Genomic DNA, 26,697 nt, shown 5'->3' with positions numbered 1-26,697 from the left:
GCCTGCTGTTATCAAGACCTTAAGGCTTCTGTTCAAGTACCATGAAACTAATCATATAAATCCAGTCAGTATCCAAAGTCATTGATTAAACACTTTTGTTGTGATTATATCATGTCATTGTTACCGAATTGATGCTTTTTTATTAACAGGACTTGCAGAATTTGGTGGCTTTCATTTGGTAGGGATAGTCCACCCAAAACTCAAAATTCTACAGGTTTGGAACAACTTGAAGGGTAAGAAAATGATGACAGAAATTAATGTATGTGGTAAACTAGTCCTTCAAAGTGGTACGTATACAGTACATAGACATAAAGTGACGAAAGTACAAAATAAATGATTGTGTCTGTGCGAGTAAGTTATGAGGGGAATATTCAAACCTGTTCTGCTCATTTTTACAAAATAATTCAGTGCTGCAGAAAAGAAAGCAGATTATTCATGATCCTGCTAATGATCTGTTGGAGTAAATAAGAGATTTCATGACCAATCAGGATGACTCTAGAAGGTTCTACAACCAAAAGTCGAATTGAAAACGGGATGTAGACCTGACCAGTCACAATTAAGAGATCATTGAAAATGGGTTATATGCCACATAATAAATGTAGCCATTACTATTACTAGTAGTCAGTAACATTTTGTTCATACTTCTATTTGTGGTCATGTTGAAGATTGACAGTAAAAATAGCTGGTAACTGGTAATACTTGTTTACAATAATGCTAAAAAATAAACAGTTAGAAAAGTCTTGATTTCAGTTGGTCAAGGTAAAATCTTTATTCATGAATTTGTGAATTGCCTTTGTAACTAATACATTATTATGGTGTATTTACATAATTTCCTATACAACATCAGCTGACAAGACAGACGTACCCGATAAATAAAGCAAAACCTTTTTTTCCCTTCCCATTTTCCCCTTCAGAACTATCAGCATCGTCCAAACTCTTCAGCAGCCCAGGATTGTGGGAGTGGCAGCACCAGGTACACAGTGAGGTCATTTCCTGTGGGTGTTTTTTTAACTCTTTCCACCTGACCCAAAAAATGAAGATGTTTTCTTTTAGATTGGCCATTCTATGCTGTTCATTATCCTGGCGGGACGGAATGACTATACCAAGAGTACAAAACGGTACCAGCTGAGAACATCATAAATATGGCACACATAACTATACAGCACCAATACTGCAAAGAAGGAAATATCGAAGTAGAGACATACAGAAATTCAAAGTGTACACTCTGTACATAATACTTAAAACACTCCCGTATTTTTTTTAAATACTTGGCTTGTGCACGGTTACTAATGGCAGAGAGGTCCGCCCCTAATTTGGACACGTCATTTTTTTTGTATATTAACAGTGATCTCACCTCTTTACATAACCCTGTTAAAAGAATATCGGAGTGTGGTGGTAGAATGGTTGACCATGTAAACTCAATAGAACGATCACTTCAAATGGGCTCCCTGTGTTATGATGTCTTTTCTTGTGGCAAATATGTTCTCGATTTGACTTGTCCAGTCTAGCCAAGAAAGAAATACTAACAGGCCGGTAATGTCTCTGTAGTGCTGCTCTGTGCCCAGATCTACATCCCACAAATCAAACCTGTTAACGTTCCCCTCTGCATAAGTATACTTGGCTTTAATTGGAAAACCCAGTCAAATAAAATTGTTTACATAAAGTTATGAATCCTGAAATATTTATATTATTGTAAGTTAAGCCAGAAGACAAGGTAAAGTAAAGACTGGTGCATTTTTTTGAGAGTCAAAATTGTGTTTCTAAATGGTGCATTAGCTGCCCTATAATGCTGTTTAAGTGGCACAGAATACGGTAAACCAAACTAGGGATTTGTTGAAAAGCATTTCCAAGGAGTAAAGTGAAAAGTAGGTATATGTACAGAAAAGCAGTGAGTGTTCCGGACTCCAATCGCTCCATCATTTGCTCAAACTTTTCCAAACTGTTGCAGTCAGGCTTCTTGCCCTCGGGATGATGGGTAAAGCTGGATTTTGACTTCACATAATGATATTCCTTCAATGAGGCAAAAACACCTGCAAACAAACAATAGAGCGTTTTTACTGGCAATTCACAGGAGACTTTTTATTTTATTTGTGCGACAATAATGACAAATATGGAAAATTACGATTTATAAAGGACCAAACTATATTTTCATTTAAATTATTACATTAATTAATATTAAAATGGTCTTTCATGCGTTTAAACATCTGCTCCAGCCTTTGTACTGGTCGTCTTTGCTGCTTTAAACATGGTTTTATATTATACATTCACCTTTCTCCCGTTAAATCTACAGTAAACTTGCTGAAAAATGTATTCATTACATTTATCCTTCGTTGACAAAGAAGACATTAGATGTGTTTGAATTCAAGCAGCCAAAGGCGCTACGCAGACCGATCAGCAAGTGACATCAAAACACCCCGAGAACCAGCAACGTTCTCGCTGTACTCTCGCGGTATTTACTAATCGCTCTGCGCAGCCACGCAGTTTATGATAACAATCTACTTAAAAGATGTTTTTGATTTTTTTCCCTAAAGTGGTCAAATTGCGTTATTTTTACAGTCAATTCCAGTCCGCGTTTTTTTTAAATCAAGGATATTGCTGCATACTCACTCATCTGTGTGCATTTGCCATCTATGCGTTTCCGGTTTCTGTGAGGGGAAAAAAAGAGGAGTCGGTTAAAAGTACGGTAGGAACTACAAAATCTCTGCTTAAACCCGTTCAGTCCTTTCCAGAAATTACATCATCCTCCCCTGACAGCTGTCACAGTTAGTTAATTTGCATTAAATAGTCATTTTGATTATGGTTCTGTTGGGCATAACCACCGATGGCCGCTAGATGGCACTAACACCATCATTTGGCGTTACAAAATACACCATAACAAATTCTGTTTCTGCGGAATGATTAAGGAGAATCTGTCATTGGAAACATCCTTAATCACCTTCTGCAATGTGCTACTCATCCGATCTATTCAAAACCTATATCATTGACCCGGCATATAGTCATTATATAATAATAAAAGGGGGAATTCACCTTCATTACACTTAGTTATGCAAAGCCCTTCTTTATGAATAGTCCATGACTAGTGTTTCGATCTAGGTGTGCTGTCCAGCACAGCGTGCGTTTCATATAATGTTCATATGATATAATAATATACTGTGATGAATATGGACGGTCTGACAGCAAGCTGTGTAAACATCATTAGTAATTCATGGCTGGGCCTCCAGCCCCAAGCTTCAATTAACCCCAGACCATTCTCTCTCTCTCTCTATCTCCAATTCATTTTCTCTGGCCTGTCATCTGATTTTGTCATTAATGACCATCGGTCTGTTTTAGTTTTTTTCGAGCTTATCTGTCCTCAGTTCATCTGGCCGTCTCGGGCTGGCTGGGTCTGTTTTGTAATGAATGAATTGGACCCAATGGCACAACAGCTGCATAATGACAACCGATGTATTCGAACGTTTTTTGGGGAGAAATGGAGGCTGCAGTTTGTAATTGTTCATTTTAATTTATGTAAATGAGTGAACTATAAATCATATCATTTGTGTGGATGTGAAATGCTGCCAAAGTATCCAGAGAAGGCATCTCTATTTTGGCATTCATATGTTATCATAGTTGACATAAAACCAAAACTAAAACTATTAAAACATTTTGGTTAATTGAAATCAAATTGAAATGGTACATTATTAATTAATTTTTAAAACCTTAAAAAAATGAAATGAGATTAAGCTGAGGCACTAAAAGTTATGAACTAAAGATGAAGACTAAACGAAATATGATAATAAAATAAACAAATATAGCAAGTAAGCAACATATACAAAAAAGAAATAAAATATATAATGACAAATGCAAATAAAAAAATGACTAAACATAAAAATGACTATGAAAAAGATAAAAATTAAATTCAAATTTTAAATATGAATGAAGCTACAATATAACATGAAAACAAAATATAACTATTCTGCTTCATTCGTTTAAACAATAGCTACTGTTCTATCTTTAATTTAATTTACTTTATATTTACTTACAATATTTTTGTTATAATATTGAATTATTAATATAATAGCAATATTTACTCTTTTATATACATATATACATATATATATATATATATATATATGTATATGTATATGTATATATATATATGTATATGTATATATATATATGTATATGTATATATATATATGTATATGTATATGTATATATATATATATGTATATGTATATATGTATATGTATATATGTATATGTATATATGTATATGTATATATATTTTATATATATATTGTATATATATTGTATATATATTTTATATATATATTGTATATATTGTATATATATTGTATATATATTGTATATATATATTGTATATATATATGTATATATGTATATATGTATATATGTATATATGTATATATGTATATATATATGTATGTATATATGTATATATATATGTATATATATATGTATATATATATATGTATATATATATATGTATATACATATATACATATATACATATATACATATATACATATATACATATATATATACAATATATATATACAATATATATACAATATATATACAATATATACAATATATATATAAAATATATATACAATGTCTGTACATTGTTTATGTATATTTCTGTTATGTATTTCCAACTTTGTTTCAATAAGAAAAATGCCAAGAAAAACAGTTCATCAAACCATTTCATTGTGTCTGTAAGCTTCCCAGCAGCATTCAATTGCGATATTAGCCACTTTACATTCTTTACATAAGTAATATTTATATTCAATAAAAATAAATCCAAACACAATCCACCCATGGTTAAAGACACGGAACAACCACCAACAAAATTATTTTAATCTTACTGTCTCCCAGCAGCTCCTCGGACATAAGTCCATCCTGCCTGTTTCCCAACACGAAGGCCAGGAAGGACAGAATGAACGCGTCCATGATTCCCATAATGGCCAGGATGTACGCCCAGCGCACTGAGCAAGCTCCAATGGTGTATTTATCCGTTTCCTCACCGCACATGCGCTTTACCTCATCCGCATCCCAGCCGTCAGGATATATCATACAGCCTAGCACCAGACATGTACCTGTGAAAGAGAGGGAGAGCAGACCATATAAACAATATAGAAGTCTAATTAACAGCACAACATCATAAGCATGAGAAAAAGTGCAGTCATGGCAGTTTGTGTAAATAGCATAACACGAACAATGTGTTCACATTTTAAGAGTGTAAGTGGCCATGAAAAGACCATAAGCTTCGTGAAATTTCTTTGTTGGACATATGTCAATTAAAAAATATTGATTAAAGAAAATAATTAATACATTGATACATAACATGTGTTAATGTCGGCAATCCGATGATTTGTTCTATAATAAGAATTTTATGATGGGTGTTTGTCTTGTAGCCCATTTATAGAAGACAGACTTGCGAGACCAAACTACTTTTTGCTATTAATCTTTCTGATTGAATGAGAACAATAAATTATATGATAAAGCAAAAAATTTACATCTTTAAACTAAAACTAAACTTTTGAAAACAAAATTTTGTTTGTGTGTGTATGCTGTACATGGGTCGTGGCTTCTGTGATTTTTGTTTAGTCTAATTTTAATGAAATTACGTTTTATACAGTGATTACCGTATTAAAGTTCACTGTTAACCAAAGAAGACAGGAGGGCGTGGCAGAAAGTGTGTCTACTAATGTTTCATAAAACATTTTTTGAAGGGGGTCCCAGGCCAGTTCTAGAATTTCTAGGAATATTGGAGTAAAGTTCAGAGGCAAACATGAGCAAGTTTGGCCAACATCGGTCACATTTCAGCGAAATCAAGTTATTTTAGCAATTCTGTTTGGTGCAGAAGTTACGTCACTATGGGACATCACTGTAGGGAAAGATGCTGAGCGTGATACCCTGAAACTGACCATATTAATCATAGACGCAAACACGCACACACACACGGTGGGGAATGCTTTTAAATAATAGAAAACAATCCGAATTTTCCCGCATTTCACATACTCACTCAGGACCTGCAATACTACACACACACACAGTTAAGCTCTGATAATGAGCTGTCCTCACCTCAACCAACTTATGAAACAATTTCTCTCATTTTAACACTTACTATATCACATTTTGAAGTAACAGATGTGCCAGAACAGATTGTGTAGGGCTTACACTTCTATACTGTGCACCGCTCCGCCGCTTCTTTCCTAATAGATAACTCTGCGGTTGCATCGCGAAGGCTTTGATTTTGCTGGCGGCGCACACTCCTGTGCTGCATCTGGGTCAGTGAAAGTGCTCGGAATGCTAATGCTGTCACATCTGAGATGTGTTTGTAGATAGATGCTATAAATAAACCCCTTACAGAAGAAATCTGTGTGAGAGCGCATGTTTCCATGTGGTAGATACGGAAGGATACATTTTGTGATACCCCGTTCATCTTCCCTGTTCCTTTTGTAAATCTATTTTTCATGCTATCCTGTTATCTCAGGCAACGACTTCTCGATGATGCTTTGCATCACGGATTAGGAGCTGTCAGGAACACGCGGGTGCTGAAATATTCAGGTTGTTCTTGGGTGTGAAGGGATAGGTGAAGATTCTGTCATCATTTACGAAGTAATTTGAAATGATTACACAATAGAGGGAAATGCAGATAGTTCACCCAAAAATCTAAATTCTTTAATCATGTGTTATTGCAAACCGGTATGACTCTTTTTTTTTTTTTTTTTTCTGTGGAACACAATCAAAGATATTTTGAGAAATGTTTTTTTCCCTATAGTGGAAGTCAATGGGGGTCATTGTTCTTCAAATATCGTTTCTGTTTTGCAGAAGAAAGGAGGTCTTACAGGTCTGGAATCCAATTAGGTTAAGTAAATGGTTTTTGAAGATAAATTATGATTTGAGAATGTTCATTTTTGAATGATCTGTCCCTTTAAGTACCCATCCTTTCATTTGTATGCGAGCTTGCGCTGAAGGATGGAATACATGTGCATTCTCACGCTCGTCTTCCCTTAACATCGCTTGTCTTGGCATTTGCCTGATAATGTCTTTACATGCCAGCCAATAGGAGATGAAAAAGCACAAGGACGATAAGGAAAGAAGACAAGATGGATGGAGAGAGGGGAAGATAAAGCAAGGTTGAAAGACCGCCTGTCTGTCTTTTGATAAGCTGCTGTTGTTTGTTGCCTAATGTATTGTTGGAGCAAAAATAGAGCAGCGCCCCAGGGTTTGTGTTTCGTCCTGAGAAGGACAGCTTGTTGTTTATCCCAAAGTAAAGAGGGAGATGAATGGTAGAAAAGAAGGAAAGGGAAAGAGCAGAAGACACATATAGAGAGGCAGATCTACTTTATTGTGAACATGGAGATGCACTAGGAAACTATGTTCAGAAACTATGTGTGCTTACTATGCAGACTGAATTTTAAATCATCATTGGCACAGACAAGAAGGATGGTCCAAACTTCATCACAACGTTTGCTAACATTCCTAAAAGGTTATTTTAACATTATATATTTTTTTGCATCAACGGCGCGATACGTATTAGAACCTGTTATAAATTGTTATAATGGCGTTGCGCCAGTCGCGTCCAGTGTAGACACATGCTGTGTCAGAAATCGGCTACTTCCAAACTATATAGTAGGTGAAAATGAGTACAGAAACCTCAGTATGCAAAAAACAGCAGGCAAAACATACCTGGATGGTCTACTACAACTGCTGAGATTCGTGAGTGTGGATCGGATGGACACTTCTCTATCCCATGATGCCACGGGCGCTGAGCAACGGTCAAATTTCAAAAGTATATGAAATATAGCGGAAAACTTTAAGGCGGACATCTGTTGTTAATGTTAGTGCCGATAAACTAATTTCTTGTGCCTAAATTATGTTTTTATCAAAGCTCACATAAAGGTTGCTAACATTCTTTAAAGTCCCCCTGTGGTGAAAATCAAGTTATGTATTTAATGTTGTTTTTATGTCTGTGTGGTGTGTTTATTATGCTTTAAGATAAACCATGTTGCAAATGTATCATTTTAAACCATTTCAGAGTATTTTCTCAATAAAACTGTGGTTTACCAAAGGCTATTTAAAAATTCAGTTTAAAACTGCCTCTGTTTATGACATCATAACCCTGTAACCAATCACGTGAACAGATTTGAGATATAGATACGTAAAGATGGTGCAAAGACTCATTAAAATGATCGCTGCTGTTTCAGCTCCGCTTCTGCAACACGAGCAAAGGCTGCTCACACATCGAATCAGGCATCAATGTACCTATAATCAATGGTCCGAGCTCACGCGAATGGGTGGAGGCAGGGACTGATTTGCATATGCTAAATGAAGCAAGAATGTAGAGTTAAATTCAGGTAGTTTTAGGGCATGCGGAAACTGTCACAGGAAAAACGTTTCCATATGCAGTGCTTAAAGATGAGTTTTGTGTGATTTATGTGACATTTTCAAGAGCAGTGTGACTTTAAACTAAACGTTCTTTCAACATTATAAAAATGTTTTTGCAGTAATGTAAAAGAACATTCTATCAACATTGTCATTGCTGAACATTAAAAACAAATTTAAGTAGAACATTTTCAACATAAAAAATAATGTTTTCATAACTTACTGGGAGCGTTAGCAAAACAGCTAACTAGATTTTTGTTAACTTTAAAGTCCCAGTGAAAAAAAAATGACAATGCATGTTTTTTCATGAAATATTGCAGTGTTTATCGTAAATAGTTTATCAATGTGGGTCATTGTCTTTTTAAAAACCGTGTGCCCTAAAAAAAGTTTCATTTCAAAATCAAAACATAGAAGTAAAAAACGATAAAACTTTAAAAGCTACCTTTTAAGATGTAAAAAAAGAAATGTCGTAAATATTACTTTCCGAAATGTCGGAAAGAGCAATAATACTTTCATTAAATCTAATAAAATATTTTTTTCAAAATAAACGTTAAGTGTTCCATTTAAGTAAGGATGCTCACTTGAAAGATAACCTATAAAAGAATTAGATGGCAAAGCACGGTTTTGAAAGACCTAAACACATACACTTAAACTAGCTCAGACAACGCTGGGTGGTAAAATGTCTGCACACTATATATGAATACATTTCACAGTTGCTTACACACCCAACAGCTTTAAATTCATTCATTAATTGCAATTTATTTTTACAGCCAGCAACTGAATGAAAACGCATCAGCGAAAGTACAGCAAGATCAATTTGCTCTCTTTTACCAACATTGAGAGATTTGTAGACGCTCCCTCAGGCGACGAGGTAAGTCATAAAAATGATTGAAGATTAAATTTACAGGCCAATGTCTTTGTGGGATGGTTGGTTTGAACAGCAGGGGGCCCTGTGAAAGCTCAAGTAGGCATCTTGAAAAATGTATAATCGACAGAGTCTAAATACACAGCGATCAACTTAGTTCTGCATCCCACACATGGATTATTATAAGCATTATAGCTTGTTTAGTTCAGAAACATGCAGTCACATTCGGCAGTCATTGGGTCTGACCTAGACTCTCTGGAGGCCATACTGGAGAGCAGAAAGGTGTCTAAATGAATGAACATCAACGACGTTGTCTTTCACTGCATACTACATAAAAAGATCACACAATGAAATGTAGATTCAACATCCGCTGCATATCTTTGGACTCCTTAATGACATATTCAGTTTCCTGTCTTCGATTCCCAGTTTAAAGACATAAATGAATGTTTTTTAATCAAAGGTTGTAATAACGGTCTATAAAAGACGATGATACCTATATTAGCAACCACACAAAGAACATTGTTTTGCTTGGGTGTCAAAGTTTAATTGTTCATCAGCAGGAAAAGTGCTGTCAACATGATCCCAACAAAAGTCTTCTTGTCTTTAATATTTTAGTTGTGGTGTAAATGATGCTTAAATTAAAAAATATATTAAAACGTCATTATACAATGCTCATTGTGATAATGTAAGCCTAAACACGTGCCTCAACTTCACTGTATGTCCCTCCCTTAATATAAAAATTATTTTGCAACTGCCGTCTATTAGCCTATTTGTGACTGACGCAGGATACATTTGTGGTTCAGTTGGCCTAAGACAAACATCTGTCTGTGACTGTGTGAATTAAAGCCTGGACTTAGTATGCTGTGTCTTCTGTGACAGAGGCATATGTTGAGTATAACAAACATATTTGTTTGACTTTAGATAATTGCTTGTTAGCTAATAGCATAATTGCTAAAATGACGTGTAAAAATGTGACAAAATACTACAGAAAGATCTTGGTTTGGAATGACATACTTGTATAATGATTAAAGTTGCATTTTTTGACAGTAATGTATGATGCATGTTTGCGTCATTTGTTTTAAAATGCAATGCATTGCATTAAGGGATACATTATTAACTATTATTCACATAACACGGCTAAAGAGTTGTTTTGATAAACTATTTAAAATAATCTTGAAAAACAGCAGCCTTTCTATTAATAATACATTAAAAAAGAAAATCTATAGACATCTGGTTTAAGGAAGTTGTCATGCACTCACCAGGTGTGAACTGAACGTGTGCCGGTTCTATGGACTGCTATGGAGATGCGTTGTCATGGAGAAGCTCTCTGGTTTGTCAGTCTTGTGAGGTGTTTGATAAGTGATGGGCATGTTATTTAACTGCAGCATTCTTTAACCCATCCCACCCGGGAAAACTGGGACCTGTCAACATATCAGCATCGATACGAAAATCTCTCTTATACCGGTGTCTCTTTGGCCCTGTACTTAAAGGAATACGGGCGTTTTGCTTACTGCGAACTGCAGTCTATAGTGTATACCACGGATTGTAGAAAGCAGGTCACGTACTTCTGGGGATCACATAGCACTCGAGTAACTGCCTTTGGGATGAAAGTGAGCAGTTAACTTTCTCACTAGCTTAATCGTAACTAACCAGCATAAGCAGTTTTTTTTCAAAAGGGGGAATAATACAGTATATGCACACGGGACGATGACTTACTTCCGCTAAAATGGCTGCCAGCTAGGTCACTTCCGCTCTCATACCACTAAGGGGATTTTCACCAAGTGATAGCGACGTGTTTAGTAAGAAAACGTTCAAATTTTGGCCAACTGACAGCACTACGAGTGAGTATTGTTAAGTACCTCTGTGATCATGCCTCCATTAAGTGCTTTTTTTCCATATTTGTTGATGTACCTTGAAACAAAAAGCCTGAAGTGCTTCTCCTTTTGGTTGTCGACATATGGCGAAGGGTTTGAATAATTAGACTCACGTTTTGATCGTCATCCTATGTGCATCCTCATGTAACAGATGTAACAGAGCTGGCACAGATTTTAGCGGAAGGACATAATGTCTCCGATTGCATATACCCCATTCACCCCACAATAAAAATTCCTTCATTTATTAGCAATGATGTTGTTCAAAACCTGTATATGGCTTCTTTTTTGTTCTGCAGAAGAAAGAAAGACATATAGGTTGAAATTACATGAGGGTGAATACATGATGACAGAATTTTATTTCTTTGTGTGAACTATCCCTTAAGGTTTTGAATACAATAAGCTAAATCTGTGTCAAACAATACGGCGCCATGTGCTCAACATCTTGTAATGATCTATAACAGTATTTTTTAACATGTTCACATATACCCTCATTCCCCAAGTGTATATTCCATAATTCTTCGGGGGTGGCGGAACAGAAAAGGTGATCGAGAACAGGTGTTCCAATTAATTACTAGTGGGAGCAAGCACACCCGCCAAGTATGGAAGGAAACTAAATTAGTGTGCCAAAATGCATATTTAACAAGATGAGAGAGTGAGTGAAAATATGAGCTCCGCATGGTACGTGTCAAGCCTATAATATACCAAAAGGAAAACAAACTACTCATTTTATCGATCTGATGTCTTTATTTTGCCATCTGAAATGCCATAGCAGGCGTTTTTGGATAGCGACCGGCCTGTTTGTATATGCACTTGCAAGAATGCGGTACAATGCGAGCGATTTCCTCCTCCCACTCGGAGACCAGAGAGTTTTGAATTGGCCCCCCCAGGACCGCAGTTTATTTAGCCCTGCCAATCCGTTGAAATGTTCATGCGATGTTAAGCATGTCCTGCCAAACTCAGTCCTCATCCTCGCTACACGACGGTAAGGATGAGAGCTCCCCCGTCTCTATTCTGCTGTATTTTCAGAGCTCATCTAAATACAGAGATTATCCATCTCTTCTCTCGGGTTTCTCTGACCATGAGATGGTAGTCGAGGGGAGAGAGTTTCGTTGAATATTCTACAGATGTCCTCTTTTCTTTATCGGTGTGTGTGTGTGCCGAGCGTTTGAAGTTGGCTGATGGGATTGTTTTAATATTCCTCAGATGTGACGCAGAGCCTAGGAACTTTTTATCCTTGTGTGTGCCGTGCTGCAGTCGGTGTGCGTGCAGGATGCGCTCTGTTCATCTGTACAAGCAGATGTGTTTTAGAGTAAGTGTGCAATGTAGGGGGTTGCCAAAGCATCCTTTGCCGTTGCTAGGGTGTTCTGAATGGACTTCAATGCGTTGATATGCAGCTTCTGTGATATTCCCAGGGGTTTCTTTGGTACTAAAATGTTTTTAACCACCAGGTAGACATTGCTAGTCTGGACCGGTCACTCATTGACTTCCGTTGTATGGACACAGAACCACTGAGACAATATCTTTTTTTGTGTTCCACAAAAGAAAGAGTCATATACAGGTTTGAGATGAGGGTGAATAATTGATGACAGAATTTTTATTGTTGGGTGAACTGTTTTTTGTACTCAACTGAAGGAAAAAAGTAACGTTTGTCTGTGATGGAATGAGGGTCAATAAATAATGGGAGAATTTTCATTTCTGGGTTCACTTTTCCTTAACTACTATAATAAGTGTTATGTATTATGCGTTTAATATCCGTGTTTCTTGAATCACAATACAAACGAAACTGCAACTGGCGTTTATAACTTATATAACTTGATGCTGTAATTTGTGTTAGAGCTTCAGGAAGCCTTACTGGCATTAAAGACCTCTTGGGGGAGACCTCGGCGAGCGTAATATTCACGTGCACATGCCCCTGCCCCAACCCTTTGCACGTGTCTCACTAACTGTATATACTTGCGGACACTTTGCAGCGAAGGGGAGGGCAGAGAAATGTGCAGTTACCATGACAACTGCCAGCGAGCTGTGTTTCAGATATATCACAGGCTGTGTGCGAACTGAGCCTGGTGTGTTCATGCGGGTCAGCTGTCAGACTGTAGGTATGTCTCAGAGACAGCTTGTCGGTGTTGCCCCGGACTACAAATGCACGACTTCTGTCATTCATGGAACTGCACAATTATTCTATTTGGTATCGGCAAGAAAACACGATAAAATACAATTTTATAGCTCCTGCCTGACTTTTGTCCTTCTTTTATATTTAAAATCCGCAGCCCCTTTATTTTATGTAATAAAAAAGACATCGCTCTTTCTACAGTCTTTCTGCATGATCTCTTCTCTGCGTCAACATGAGAAGACACGCTGTCTCAGCACTGCAGACAACATCTTTTTGTAATGTGGTGGCCATCGTCGTGTTTGGACTGAGAGATTGATTGCAGTTCTCAAACTCGCCGCTAGTGGCCGCTATTTATCCCACTCTAGACCTTTAAAGCAAAATGCTGAATAGTTGCAAGAACACCCTCTACTACGGAAGCCGTAAAGTGCCAAACACAACACCAAATCTGAAAACACATTAACAAACCATAAAGCGCAACAACAATTCCGGAAACAAAATAACAAATCAGAAAACACAACGACAAGTCAGAAAACACAACGACAAATCCGGAAACAAAATAACAAATCAGAAAACACAACGACAAATCCGGAAACAAAATAACAAATCAGAAAACACAACGACAAGTCAGAAAACACAACGACAAATCCGGAAACAAAATAACAAAAATCAGAAAACACAACGACAAATCCGGAAACAAAATAACAAATCAGAAAACACAACGACAAGTCAGAAAACACAACGACAAATCCGGAAACAAAATAACAAATCAGAAAACACAACGACCAGTCCGCCGAGCATATTCCCAAGGCTCCACACCTGAAGGGTACTCTTATAAGCTTTTGTGCATGTTTAGAAGACCTGATGCTTATTTGTTTTAATAAACAGCCACTTGACAGAAATTGGCCAAATTTTGGCCAGATGACGGAAAAAAACATTATGCATTACTACACTTGCAGGGTATAGTTGGCCTGCTTTGTGTCAAGTACTTCCTTCGTGTCAAACACAAATCTTCATTAATTTAATATAAGCATTTTTACATGTAGATGAGGGTATTGGGAGTTGACCGTAAGATTGGTGTATGTGCCTTCTAATAATGTATTCTGTTCAGTTCTGTCGCACTCTTTCAACAATAGCTTTCGACAATTTGGGGCTTTTTTCAAGCAATGAAAATATAATCTACATCTCATTTTTAGCATAATTATAATTAATTAGCAGCATTTTATAATTATGATTGTGGTGGGTTGTAATTATTTACAATTTTCCAGTGAAGTCTGAATTCGCCAAGCATTGTAGCTTTTGGTGAAACTGCAAAATCGATATAATGTAAAGCATACAAGCAACAACTGCGAGAACATTAATATTTTAATATGCATTATATTTAAATACATAGAATGTTGCATTTGATACCACCAGTTATATTATGCATTATACAATCCTTTATTATATGTATATGATATTATTATATATAATCACATTTTCTAAACCTCAAAGAAAATCATGAAAATGTAGAACATTAATGGTTAGAGTTCTGCATGCTAATTCTGCACATTATCTTCTACAATCCACAAAGTTTTAAATTATTCATTTCAAGCTGTTTTGATTAGGTTTAAGCGACACAAGTATAAATATTTTGTCAAGAATTATAAAAAATGTTAACGCTGTTTAACTTTATTTACCTAAAGACAGCATAGACAAATGTGAATGTCTTTGACGAATGAGGCAGGAATGAACTGATGTCAGGAGGCTCAGAACTCAACGTGCTGTTTATTTCTCCAATGAAACACTTATTTCCTCAGGCTCCCGTACACGGAGGGAATTTATAATCTAAACACGCACACAGAATTTGCTTTATACTGACTACTGAATATGTCCAGTCAATTCAGCTTTTAGAAATATTCTGTTCCCTGCCTTATTGATCTTATCAACAAAACAACATGTTTTATTCTCATAAAACATGCTCCTGTATCGCTCCCTGGACTCTCTTTAGATACAAGCGTCTGCTAAATGACTAAATATAAATGTGTATAGGACACAACAATGGGAGGTCAAGATCTCATTCAAATTCAATAGATTTTTGTACAAACATTTCAATAGACTTCCCATGAGCTTTGAGATTGTAAAACAATGGTAAACACTTTGTAGATGGCAGAATAAAGTGCGATTTCTGCAAAACAGTTAAAACACATTTTATTTTCTTTTGTTATTTTAGAGTCCACGCCAGCCCAAGGAGCGATACACAAATAGCTACAATAGATTCTATATTAGAAATGGTTATTTTTGAAATATCACAGTGTAGGCACAGTGTTAAGCATTATAAAAGTTTAGTCCCTCACAGCCTTATTGTTTACAAAGAATTTCAACGGCATCTTTTCTTACTAAAGCCTAAGCTCTATTTTCAATTCTCCATTTATATGGTTTGTAGAGATCACCATTACTCTTTAAAAATGACTATGGGGTCATTTTTAAACCATGTGTATGGTCTAGCCCCGCCTACTTAATTTGATGTGCCATCCGTAGAGGTCGGCTTATCCTTCTCATCTGATCCACCGAGGCTCTCCGGTCTCCAGGAGCTGAAAGCTTTCAGAGCCGTGGAGATCAACAGCCTCGTAAGTTATTCTGACAGAGCACTGATACTAATGGCCTCTGCTCTGGCTCACACAAGCAATCCATTATTACCTATTGACTGGCAGGGACATTGAATTGAAGGGCATTGTGCGAGTTTGAAGAGAAACGGGTTTAAGAAGAAGAAAATTGTTCTGTTAGAAGCTGTTCTCTATTTGTCAGTTTTCTAAGCGTCTAAACACTAGAGTATGCACCGCACAAAAGAGCGCTGTGAATTCATTGATTTTGGTGAGGATGTGTGTCGCAAGGCAAGAAAGGAAGAACGTAAGGGTTTGTAAACCAAAAATGAGGAACATTTACACTTTTGAAACTGACATACAATGACGATCTTTTCCATGTGATTTAGAAATAACCCAACTTCACAATTCATTGAGAATTGAAAAAAAAAAAGATACAATAAAGTGTGCTTAAAGAGTTATTAGATACCTGGCTATCTGAATATTACCAAAGTCCTTTCAAGAAAAGTCTTGGCAATATCTACAAACTGCCCATAAAATATTGCAGCCAACCGCAAAGTTGCGTGCAATGTCTTTTCGATTAATCGTGCAGCCCTATTTGATGGAAACTCCTTGAGTCCTGAGGTTTATTAACACCATAATAAAGACAGACCGCACGTAAAGTATGTGCTTTACAGAGCAACGGCATTTGAATACTTAAATTTGTTTGGTTTTATTGGAGTGCTGCGACTAAACAGGTTAGACAGCACAATAGGTCGAGCCAGACCTTAATACACTTGACTGCTTAGCTGCAATGTTTTGATAGCACCCAGAGTCACGGTATTAATACTCTTTGGGGAAATCATTTTGCAAATGGATAGCTCGCACCCCATTACGATCGAATAGGGGCAAAATTACACACTTCACCTTTAATGGTCTGAGGAATAACTCTGAAAAGCTTATTACATGTCCGGAAGTTTATCTTCCTATAGAATGTCCTGGAAGTTGTCGCTGCCGCCGTCTCGGCTACATCGGTAACTGACAGAGTTTAAAAGACCGAATCAGGGTGGGGAAAAAAGACACGCAAGACCAGATGGCTTCAGAACCCACGTCTTCTCTGCGAGGGGTTGGACGGGTCATGAGGTAGAGGTCCTACGGATCAAATACACCAGGAGCAACCATCACTGACTCACACATTTTATCAAAATGTCTGGGAAAGATGGATATAGCATGAAACTGAATATGTCTATGAGGATTTTTTCTTATCTCAGGCTCTTACTGGAGCTTCTGAAACAAAACCAGTGGCTCAGACTGGCTTTAAAGGACTAACACGTTAGCATTTAGAAAGCATATGCTAACACACATACAATGACAAATAAAATGTGTTAAAATCCAACAATTAAAACAGGCTCGAATGTTTCTGCAGATATTGTGTTAATATATTTGAAGAGTTTATTTAATATTTAAAATATTCAAACGGAGTTCTCTTTTTGGAAATAAACTCTCCATTTATTTTATATATATATATATATATATATATACAAATATAAATGGAATATCGTTCGAGTAGGAGTGTGATAGTGTTCTATATCAGCACTGCATTTTAGATTGTCATTGTGTATTTTAAGCATTTTACTAAATACTAAAATTGCATTCTAAACAAGTATATGAATGTTTACCTTTCATGGTAAAGTAACTATTACTTTTGAGTTAAAATAATATTGTTTTGCATCATAGAGACATACTGTAAGTCAGAATTTTGGCTTCTTTGATGCAGCTTCTTTGGATTTTGCTTTGCGCTAGTTTTTTTCTAGTCCTGTTGGGAATATACAAGAAAACAAACCCTTCAGGAAAAATATTGCAGTCAGAAATGTTTCTCTCTCAGATTTAAAGCTCTGCTGCAGTTTTAAAGCGCCTGTGTGTGTGCGTGTGTGCACGTTGATAAGCGTACATAAGAACAGGCAATCTTTTTCGGTCAAACTTCTATAACCTTCATTCTTCAGAGACTATAAAATCCTAATTAAACTCACTTTACGCGTAATTAAACAATCTCCATCAAATCTCATATCTGTAGACGAAACCACAGAAAGGTATATAAAAAGGTTTTATTTTTATTGTCTAGTTTTGGTTTTATTGTCTATTTTAAAGATTTTCAGGGCAAACATCAGATACTTTATAAACCCACTGAGATATAAAGAGCAACGTCTAGGCACTAAAATGTTCAATAGCATACGATCCTGCATTTATAAAAACGGCATATTTAAATAAGTATTTTGCTATTTCATTGGCTGTTGCTCATCGCTGCCCTATTTGCTTGTCTCTTGACACAGTGTGCACACCAGAGCATCAGTGAAAGTCACGAGCTGCCAGCTGGCTACATTCAAGGGCTTTTCATTCCACAAAAGTGGCAAATCACAAAAATATAAATAGGCAAGAAGTTTATATCCTGTAGTGTGTGAAAGCCCTTATAAGATCATTGAGAATCTGTCTTAAAACCCTGTAGGACACTCAAGTAGGATTTCTAAGTCTATTTATTGCCATTGATACTAAAGACCGTTAATCTGTGATCATGATACACAATAATCATCGAGAATACAAAGCCAACTTTTCCTCGAAGCAGTTTAGTCATAGTTCATGGATTCTTTATAAACCTCTGGTTTGTGTGCATCCGCTTAACATGAGGAATGGGGTCTTCACAGGCATGACACGATCTTAGCCGAGATCAGTCACAAACAGGGAAAGCAAAGCGGCGATGGTCGTGCTAATGACATTAACTCCACCAGCCAAAGAGCTGCCAAAGACTTCGGCCAAGCCCTCAACCACAATTAAGAGACGTCAAACGCTCATCAGCGTGCCCGCTACATTTACGAGACCACTAACATCATAATTGCGTTGGTCCGTACGTTTTGAAAGTGACTTTGGCTTTAAATTAGTAGGCCTGATGTGCTCATCAGCAAGCTGTGGAGATCAGCTCCGAGAAGATTAAAGCTTGTGTGTTAATGGAGCGCGGGTATTTTTAACCACGAGCTAATCTCCAAAGCAGGATTTCTGATTCTGACTCGGCAAGAACTGATTCATGCTGCATTTTCCAATTCTAAACCATCACGGCGAACATAGAAAGATAATGCTTTTGTTCAACCATACTAGTCCACGTGCAGCACACTACACACTGTTATATGTAAATGCAATAACATGCTAAATAATACAGTTGCGAAATAATGAAAATGCATAAAATAATGCAATATGTGATATGCGATGCAATAACAGTTTAGATTTTTTAAATTAGTTTGACCTGTGGGAATATATGGGTTCCACACGTTAGGGCGCATGCATGCAATCATGCACACAACCGCAATATAATACACATGTCAGCCTCTCTGAAAATTAAAACAATACTTTTTTCATTATTAAAACATTTGGTTATTGCAATTCAGTGCAATGTTCACATGTGCAATACTTTGAAAACTGCGATGTATTCCTTAGGCCCTAGTATATCTACTGTATATTCCCAGCTGACTTAAACATAATTAAAATGATCTATTTTTAGGCACTAATCTTGTACAAAATTAAGACTTAAGTACTTATTTAAAATAACCTTAAGATCTAAGCGTGCTCTAAGACCCCATGGATAGAAGAACTACATATTTTTAATATACTAACTACAAACTTAATGTGTATAAATAGAGCACTATAAGTGCACTTATGGAAGTGTACTAAGTGTAATTGAATAACATGTATTTTAGTCCACTATATTTTACTTGGGTTGGTTGTGTGGATTTAAACAAGCTATCATTGCTTAGTATTACACTTGAGATGGTAAGTTTTCTCCTGCAAGCATCACTGGTGCGGTTTCCTTTACCCGCAAATCCAATTCCACTATATTCATTCTTAGGCAATTGCAAATAATATGATTCTGATCGTGCGTCATTGTGCCTACACAGGTACTGGTTCACACACACATACGCATTAAACAAAGGCTGTTCCTGGAGCTTTAACTTTCACAGTTTGCTGTTGTACTGTCCCAGCAACGGTTTTCTTTGTCGATTTTGTTCCCAGACAAGCACCCAGACATTAAACATTGTTAGGGCCGAAGTGATCCGGCACATATCTTGGCCCCATAGGGACCCCAAAAGGTCTCATTACTATTGTTGATTTCTCTCTATCTTTTAATCAGATTTCCAGGTGAGCACCCCACCGTCTAAATAGCAAAAACATCTGCTCCCTGTAGAGCCTACAGGAACCATGGAGAGTGTCTGATGAGCCTTAGGGGACGGTTTCAGAGAGATGGGTCTTTGAGATGAAATCACACATCAAATGATTATGATTACTTGCAGTCTTATACGTGATTGGCCGGTTGAAAGACGATGCCATTCATGCATAAATTTTTGCCGTTTTGTAGATTACACTTATTACACCACTACAAGATTTTTGTTAAGGACGATGAATATTGCGCATAGAGGCACATTTGTATGTTGTACATAGTCCAACTCAATTCATGACACACCTGGACCCAGGGGTCAATCTATTAAAATGTTAAAGACCATTTTAACACCTTTATTTGAGCTTTTTTGTTTCTCTTCTTGTTAAACTGCTTTGGTGCAATGCAAATTGTAAAATAAGTGCTATAAAATACATTTGACTTGACTTTATATCTTTATACTTAGGAAATGGTTTGATGAATGCAATCATGTAGCTACTGTGCTGATGCATTTCCTTTGAAACAGAATTTAGGACGACATAATGTAGGGCTGGTCTTTTTTTATTTGCTTTTTTCTAGTCAGTAAAAGGTGGAGGGAGGGGCATTTTAGTTCTAGTAAATATTGCATTGCGCAAAGAAATATACAGCCATTAAAAATTCATAACCTGACAATTTACAAAATATACATTTACAAAAAGAAACAACATTTTAAGTGTGTACAGTATATTTGTTAAAGTCCCCCGTGGTAATAATCTATTTTTTTATGTTGTTTATGTGTCTGTGTGGTGTTTAATATGCTTTAAAGAGGAGGTAACACACACAGTTACTGCAAATCTTATATTTATCTTGAGTACCTATAGAGTAGTATTGCATACATGATAGTCTTAAGTTTTTTTGATCAAATTTATAAAAAACATATACAGCTGTAAGACTATTTACGAAAACGACCCTTCTGAAGGCGTGCAAGGGGGCGGAACATCACCACATTATCCCTGCATACATGTTAAGTAACTATAATTTTGTGTTGTTTACATAATGCACGTACGCGCCGATTGCTAACAAAACCCAGACATATGACTTTATTTGTTTGCCAGCAGGTTTAACATTGTAAAGATGTGAGAATGCATGAGATGTCATGTTACCTCCGCTTTAAGATAAACCATGTGCCAATTCATCATTTTAAACCATTGTGGAGTATTTTCAACATAAAACTGTAGCTTACCAAAGACAGTTTAAAAAACTGCCTCTGTTTCTGACCTCATAAGCCTGTAACCAATCACGTTAACTTATTTGAGCCATATACTGTATGTTATTTTAATGCTTAAAAATGAGTTTTAAGTGATTTACTTATCAAAAGCAGTGGGACTTAGTTATGTAGTTAGCATTGAGGCGAAACATAGAATCTAGATGACATCACAGCTAAAAGTCACGAAATAACAGCAACAAAACGACTTTTGGTTTTACTTTATGATTTAAGATCAAACCGATGTTATCTGTTCCCAGTTATATATATATATATATGTTCCCGAATTATACTGTATCTGTCAGTTACAATCTATATCACAGCCATGTTTACATTATCAAAACTACCAACTATAAATGATTCCGCAGTAATATAGTGAAAAAACAGGTGCAATAGCTGCGGCTTGGCTATAATATTGACATATTTCTGGCTTCCTGTTGGTGGAAAAAGGCTCACCTGAAAGGTACAGTGTGCATTGACAACCATTGTATAATTTGTGCATACTGTGTGCATCACACATAATTTTCAGTGAGTGGGTGTGACAAATGCTTGCTATATTTGACAATTTGTTTAATTCCAGCGTCTTAATGCCATTTCATATCATAAAGTAAAAATACTTCCACTTTCTCACTCCCACTACTGTATTCGTGTGAGATTTGTCAGCTCTCAAAATGATATGATTCACAGATAAGTTAAAAAAGGGATTATCTTTTTCATGAAACTGCAAAATAAACATGCGCTGTTTGGTTTGTGGCCACAACGCTAGACAATTTAAATCTGTTTCATAATCTGTTATGGTGCTTGTTGCACACCTGCTTACTAGAATAATCCTCATAAATGCAAAACATGGTACATTGATGGTAAAAATGGTAATAATTTATTACTTTGTAAAATGTAAATTATGAATTTATTCATATTTATATAGCATGGCGATTAAATGGTACTCTAAGAACAATCCTTGTATAACTTGGTATTTTTGTGCAAGTGAATGCAGAGGAAATGTGAACCATCTGTTAGAATCCAGCAGATAACTGGATGTATAAGCAAATAGAGGAGTGGGTGTATTGGAGGCAGTGTATGAATTGAACGAGTCAGTCATTGAGCATGAAGTAAAGACAGTTAACTGTTCTTCATTCACAAGCTCCAGTCAAACTCTGAATTCTATCAGTACTCCTGTAGATGTCATAACCCTTACAGTTGGACTATACAGTATGTGTGTCTTGATATGTTACATAATATCTGATTCTCTTAGGACTGACATATCCATCTTCATTACCTTTATTGCATTATTACTCCAACAAGCCATTCAACCTAGAGTCCTAGAAACCAGACCACAATTTCCACATTTAGGCCACTGTTCACATTCATGACTTTAACCTGTGTTGTAACTCAAATTGTACACAAAATGACACATAATGTGTTAAAAATGACATAATACAGTTTGTTAATATTGGGAGTGCGGAGCATACATATCAACATCACACCTCATTCATGTCTGTAGCGCAAATGGTACGCAAATTTAAATTGTTTAAATCCCTAACCATAAGTTAATAATGAAAGTGAAGCACCATTAATAAACAATCTTTTTTAATGTTCTTCATTTATTTTTTATTATGTGTTTGTAACATTTGTTTTCCATGCACATGTTTTCGCGGCTCAATAATTTTTACATTACCTTCTGGTCTATTACATTAACATTCCCTTCAACGTTTAGTAAATTTCTGGCGTTTACAGTGACTTTATTGTTTGTAATTATCAATGCAGCGCCGTCTGAATTGGACAAATTACAGTCTGATGTAACCCACACCAGCACTGACTGTGTTCCTGCGGGGTGGTGAGAAGCAAACAGTGAAGGCATTAGTTTCTCATTACCCACACTGCATGCTGTTCTGTGGAGACTTTTACTGGATCGATGAGCCACTAGCAAACGAATTGGGCTTTTTATTGCTAACCACTAATTCTAGCTTCCATCTTATAGTGGCCTTTTAGACAATCTCTTACCTGCATGACATATGAGAGACATTTTAAATATAGTAAAACTATATACACTTATATGCAGTATATTTTTTCTTTTTTTTGTAAAAAATGTTCTTTAAACATGTACGTCAACCATTAAGGAGCAAATCAGCTTTTATCTTTCTACTGGAAAAAGTGCAATATGGTTTATTATTAAAACTAATCAATTTCTTTAATACCTAATCAATGTATTGAATTAATTCTCATCAATAACATTAAACAAAATAAACATAACGGTCATTCATTTTATAATTATACTCTATAATATTATGTATCACCAGTTAATTCTGTGATATAGTATTCTATCTAATGGCTGGTAATATTAATAATAAAAATAAAAATTTATTAATTTCTATTAAGAACTATTTGTACAATTTCATGCAAATGTCAACCTTAAGAAAAAATCTAGTTTTTACCAAAGGTTGTTTCTATTCTGATGGGTGAGATGTTAATATTTGGTGGTTTAAATACCCATGTGAAGTTTTGAAAGCATGATTCTCCAGGTAATTGTCCCATCCATAATGGTGCATATTCCTCATAAATGGACACATGAAAATAAAATAACTATTTTATTTATAGTCTATGAAAAAGAGAAATCCGTTCTTCATATTTGTTGGGAATTGTTGCTTCTGGTTTGTGCATTTCAATTCACAGAAATCCTACAAAGCATGTCCACTCTCAAAAACGTGGCACCTCCTTTTTTGTCACATCTGTATCGCATCTACAGTTTATTTCCCTCTTTTAAAACAGAAAACTTATTATTAATTAATAATGATAGCATTCATTATCAGTCATAAGCATCATCCCATCTCAACCACAATATGGAGAGAAGTAAACGAACCATCCAGGCCCAAGACAAAGAAATTTAGATTATCTACAAGTACCTGTCACTTCGCTCTGACAGCTGCAGGCCACCAGTGACAGTAATTTGTCCACATTTGTGAGTTTGTTTGACAACTCGCCTCACTTCCCTCGAGAGCACCCACAAAAATAGACAAGCCCTGTCTTTCTCCTTTCAGTGGAAAAACACTGAATATTTACAGAGCACCAGACATTTGGAGAGATTTTGCTGGATATGTTTAGAACATTTCCTCCAATGGTTCATTCCCATCCGACACCTAAAATGTTTGATAGGGCGTAGGTGCACACGTATTCAGAGAGGGTGGTCAGTCACTTCTGAAAATACATCAAACTAAATGGAACCCTGGAGCTTTTTAACTTCCAAATACAAAAAGAGGCAGAGGAATACCAATGAACCGAAAACGGGAGGAAAATGGAGGAAGTGATGAAGAGTGCAGAAAAATTTAACAGGCAGGGCAATATATCATCTAACTGCTGACTCTACTAAAGTCGATGCTTCAGATGTCCATGACGTTATATGGGCAGATCGCACATTTTGTGTTCATTTCGTGTGCGCTGTACCTTTGAATTTTTTGAATTACCTTTGAATTATACAACATTGCTATAGAAAATTACCTTTTTTACTATTTCTTGATTATATAGCAATGACATGTTCAGTATTGGCGACCTGGGTGAAAAATATACTGACTATCTGCATATGTTTTCCAATGAGAAGATATGATACAATAAAAAGCCTCAGGGGTCCCCGGCCGATGTTCCTTGAGTTCATTTGTAACTTTTATAACATTGGTAACAAAACTATTGTTACATCACAAAATAAAGCAAAGTGCATATCAGATCTGTGCCGGTAAATTACCATAAAATGAATGAACCTTGTGATCGTTCACCCAAAAATGAGAGTTCTGTCATAATTTATTCATTCTTTTGCCATTTCAAACCTGTATGACTTTCTTCCGCAGAACGCAAAAAAAAGATATTTTCAATAATGTTGTTAACAGGCAACCCATTCATTTGCATTGGTTTGTGCCGGGTGCCGGTGCTGTTCGGTTACCAACTTAAATTATTAAAAATACATTCTTTTGTGTTCTGCGGAAGAAAGTCATACAGGTTTGAAATGACAAGAGTGTGAGTAAATAATGACAGAATTCTCATTTTGGGGTGAACTATCCCTTTAAAACAAGTAAATTTCTCTGGCATTATAATAATGTATGACACAATCACATATATTTAGGTTAGTATTTCAATTAGTCGTTTTCAGAAATGAAATACAAAACGCACCATGGAAATGGTAAAAAGTTACCTGCACTACCATAGTAAATATCAAGGTATCATCGACCACCACGGTGTAACAAAGTACCATGACATGAGCATCCATCACCAGGTAAAAATGTCATCATATAAATCATTTCTCATTTCCAGCCCTGGTAAAATCATTGGGAAAACTTCCAACGAAGTCGCTCACTCACCTGCTGCCAGCTGCATCCACCCACAGATCTTATACACAGTGGCTGTGCTGCAGAAGAAGAAGAGGGCGAAGCAGCCGATGCAGGACAGCACCAGCACCATGGACATCCCGATGAAAAACGATGCCGCTTTGAAGGCTCCTGACGGGATGGAGCTGAACTCGGTGAAGGTCCCCTGGCACGTCAGGTCCCGGGACATTCCGTTCCCTATGCAGTAGTGAAACAGGCCGAAATACCCGGCCTGCGGCGTGTCCACGCCGTCCCCGATCCAGTAGGGCTGAACGAAACATACCACGTTGACGATGGCAAAGAGGATGGTGAAGATAGCCCACAAGACCCCGATAGCGCGAGAATTCCTAACGTAGTTGGTCTGGTAGATCTTGGCTGCCTCCGTGGCTGGGAGCATTGTTGCGGGTGCCCCAGGAATCATAGATGGATTCTGAACTTTATGGACTGGACTCGGGTCCTCTCCTATCTGGATTCAGATCCTATCTGGATTGGATTCTGAATTCAGGTCCTGTATAGATTCAGTCTGGACTATTTGGTTTCAGTTTGGACTCGTGTAGATGTTGCCTGGGGTGGCACCTAAACGTAACTACAGACAGAACAGCTCACAGATGTCTCGACAAACGAAGCAATTTTAGTGCCAGATGTCACAGTGATTCGTTCAGCGTTGATGGGGGAATATGTCCGTGACTTCAATGATGCTCTCTTCCAGAACTCCTCTGATTCAGTCACTTCAGCCCACCAATCTTATTAAGGTGAATAATCACACTTGGTGAGAGCAAAATAAATTACTCAACTCAAACGAAGACACAGGTCATATGTCCAAGACCCACTCGAATGTATCAGAAATGCTATTCCCAAAGGAAATGTCAGTACGAATACTGAATGATCACCCGATTTAAGAAATAATCGAAGGGTTAGCGGGTTAGTATCAAGAAGGTTTGTGATTCACCAAACCTTATGAGATGAAATACATTTATATATATATATATATATATATTTATTTATATAATGTTGTATTAGAAATAAATACACACAAACAGTAATCTACCTTGCACAGTCCGGATGGCTGTTTCCTCGAGGTTATTGAGACGTATGAGATATGAC

General features: G+C 36.5%; 1 protein-coding gene across 1 annotated transcript; it reads right to left on the bottom strand.

Annotated features, from left to right (window-relative positions):
* Positions 1–747: 747 nt before the first annotated feature.
* On the bottom strand, positions 748–26,311 carry lhfpl3 (LHFPL tetraspan subfamily member 3). Its single transcript, XM_079454934.1, has 4 exons — positions 25,588–26,311; positions 4,871–5,101; positions 2,608–2,645; positions 748–2,030 (listed from the first exon to the last, which is right to left on the bottom strand). Exons 1-3 carry the CDS (start codon positions 26,012–26,014, stop codon positions 2,629–2,631), a joined length of 675 nt encoding a protein of 224 aa, XP_079311060.1. The 5' UTR covers positions 26,015–26,311; the 3' UTR covers positions 748–2,030; positions 2,608–2,628.
* Between the last annotated feature and the right edge of the window lie 386 nt (positions 26,312–26,697).

This window comes from Barbatula barbatula (assembly GCF_947034865.1).
Source record: "Barbatula barbatula genome assembly, chromosome: 4".
Taxonomy (NCBI): domain Eukaryota; kingdom Metazoa; phylum Chordata; class Actinopteri; order Cypriniformes; family Nemacheilidae; genus Barbatula; species Barbatula barbatula.
This window is presented reverse-complemented; position numbering and strand designations above follow the sequence as displayed.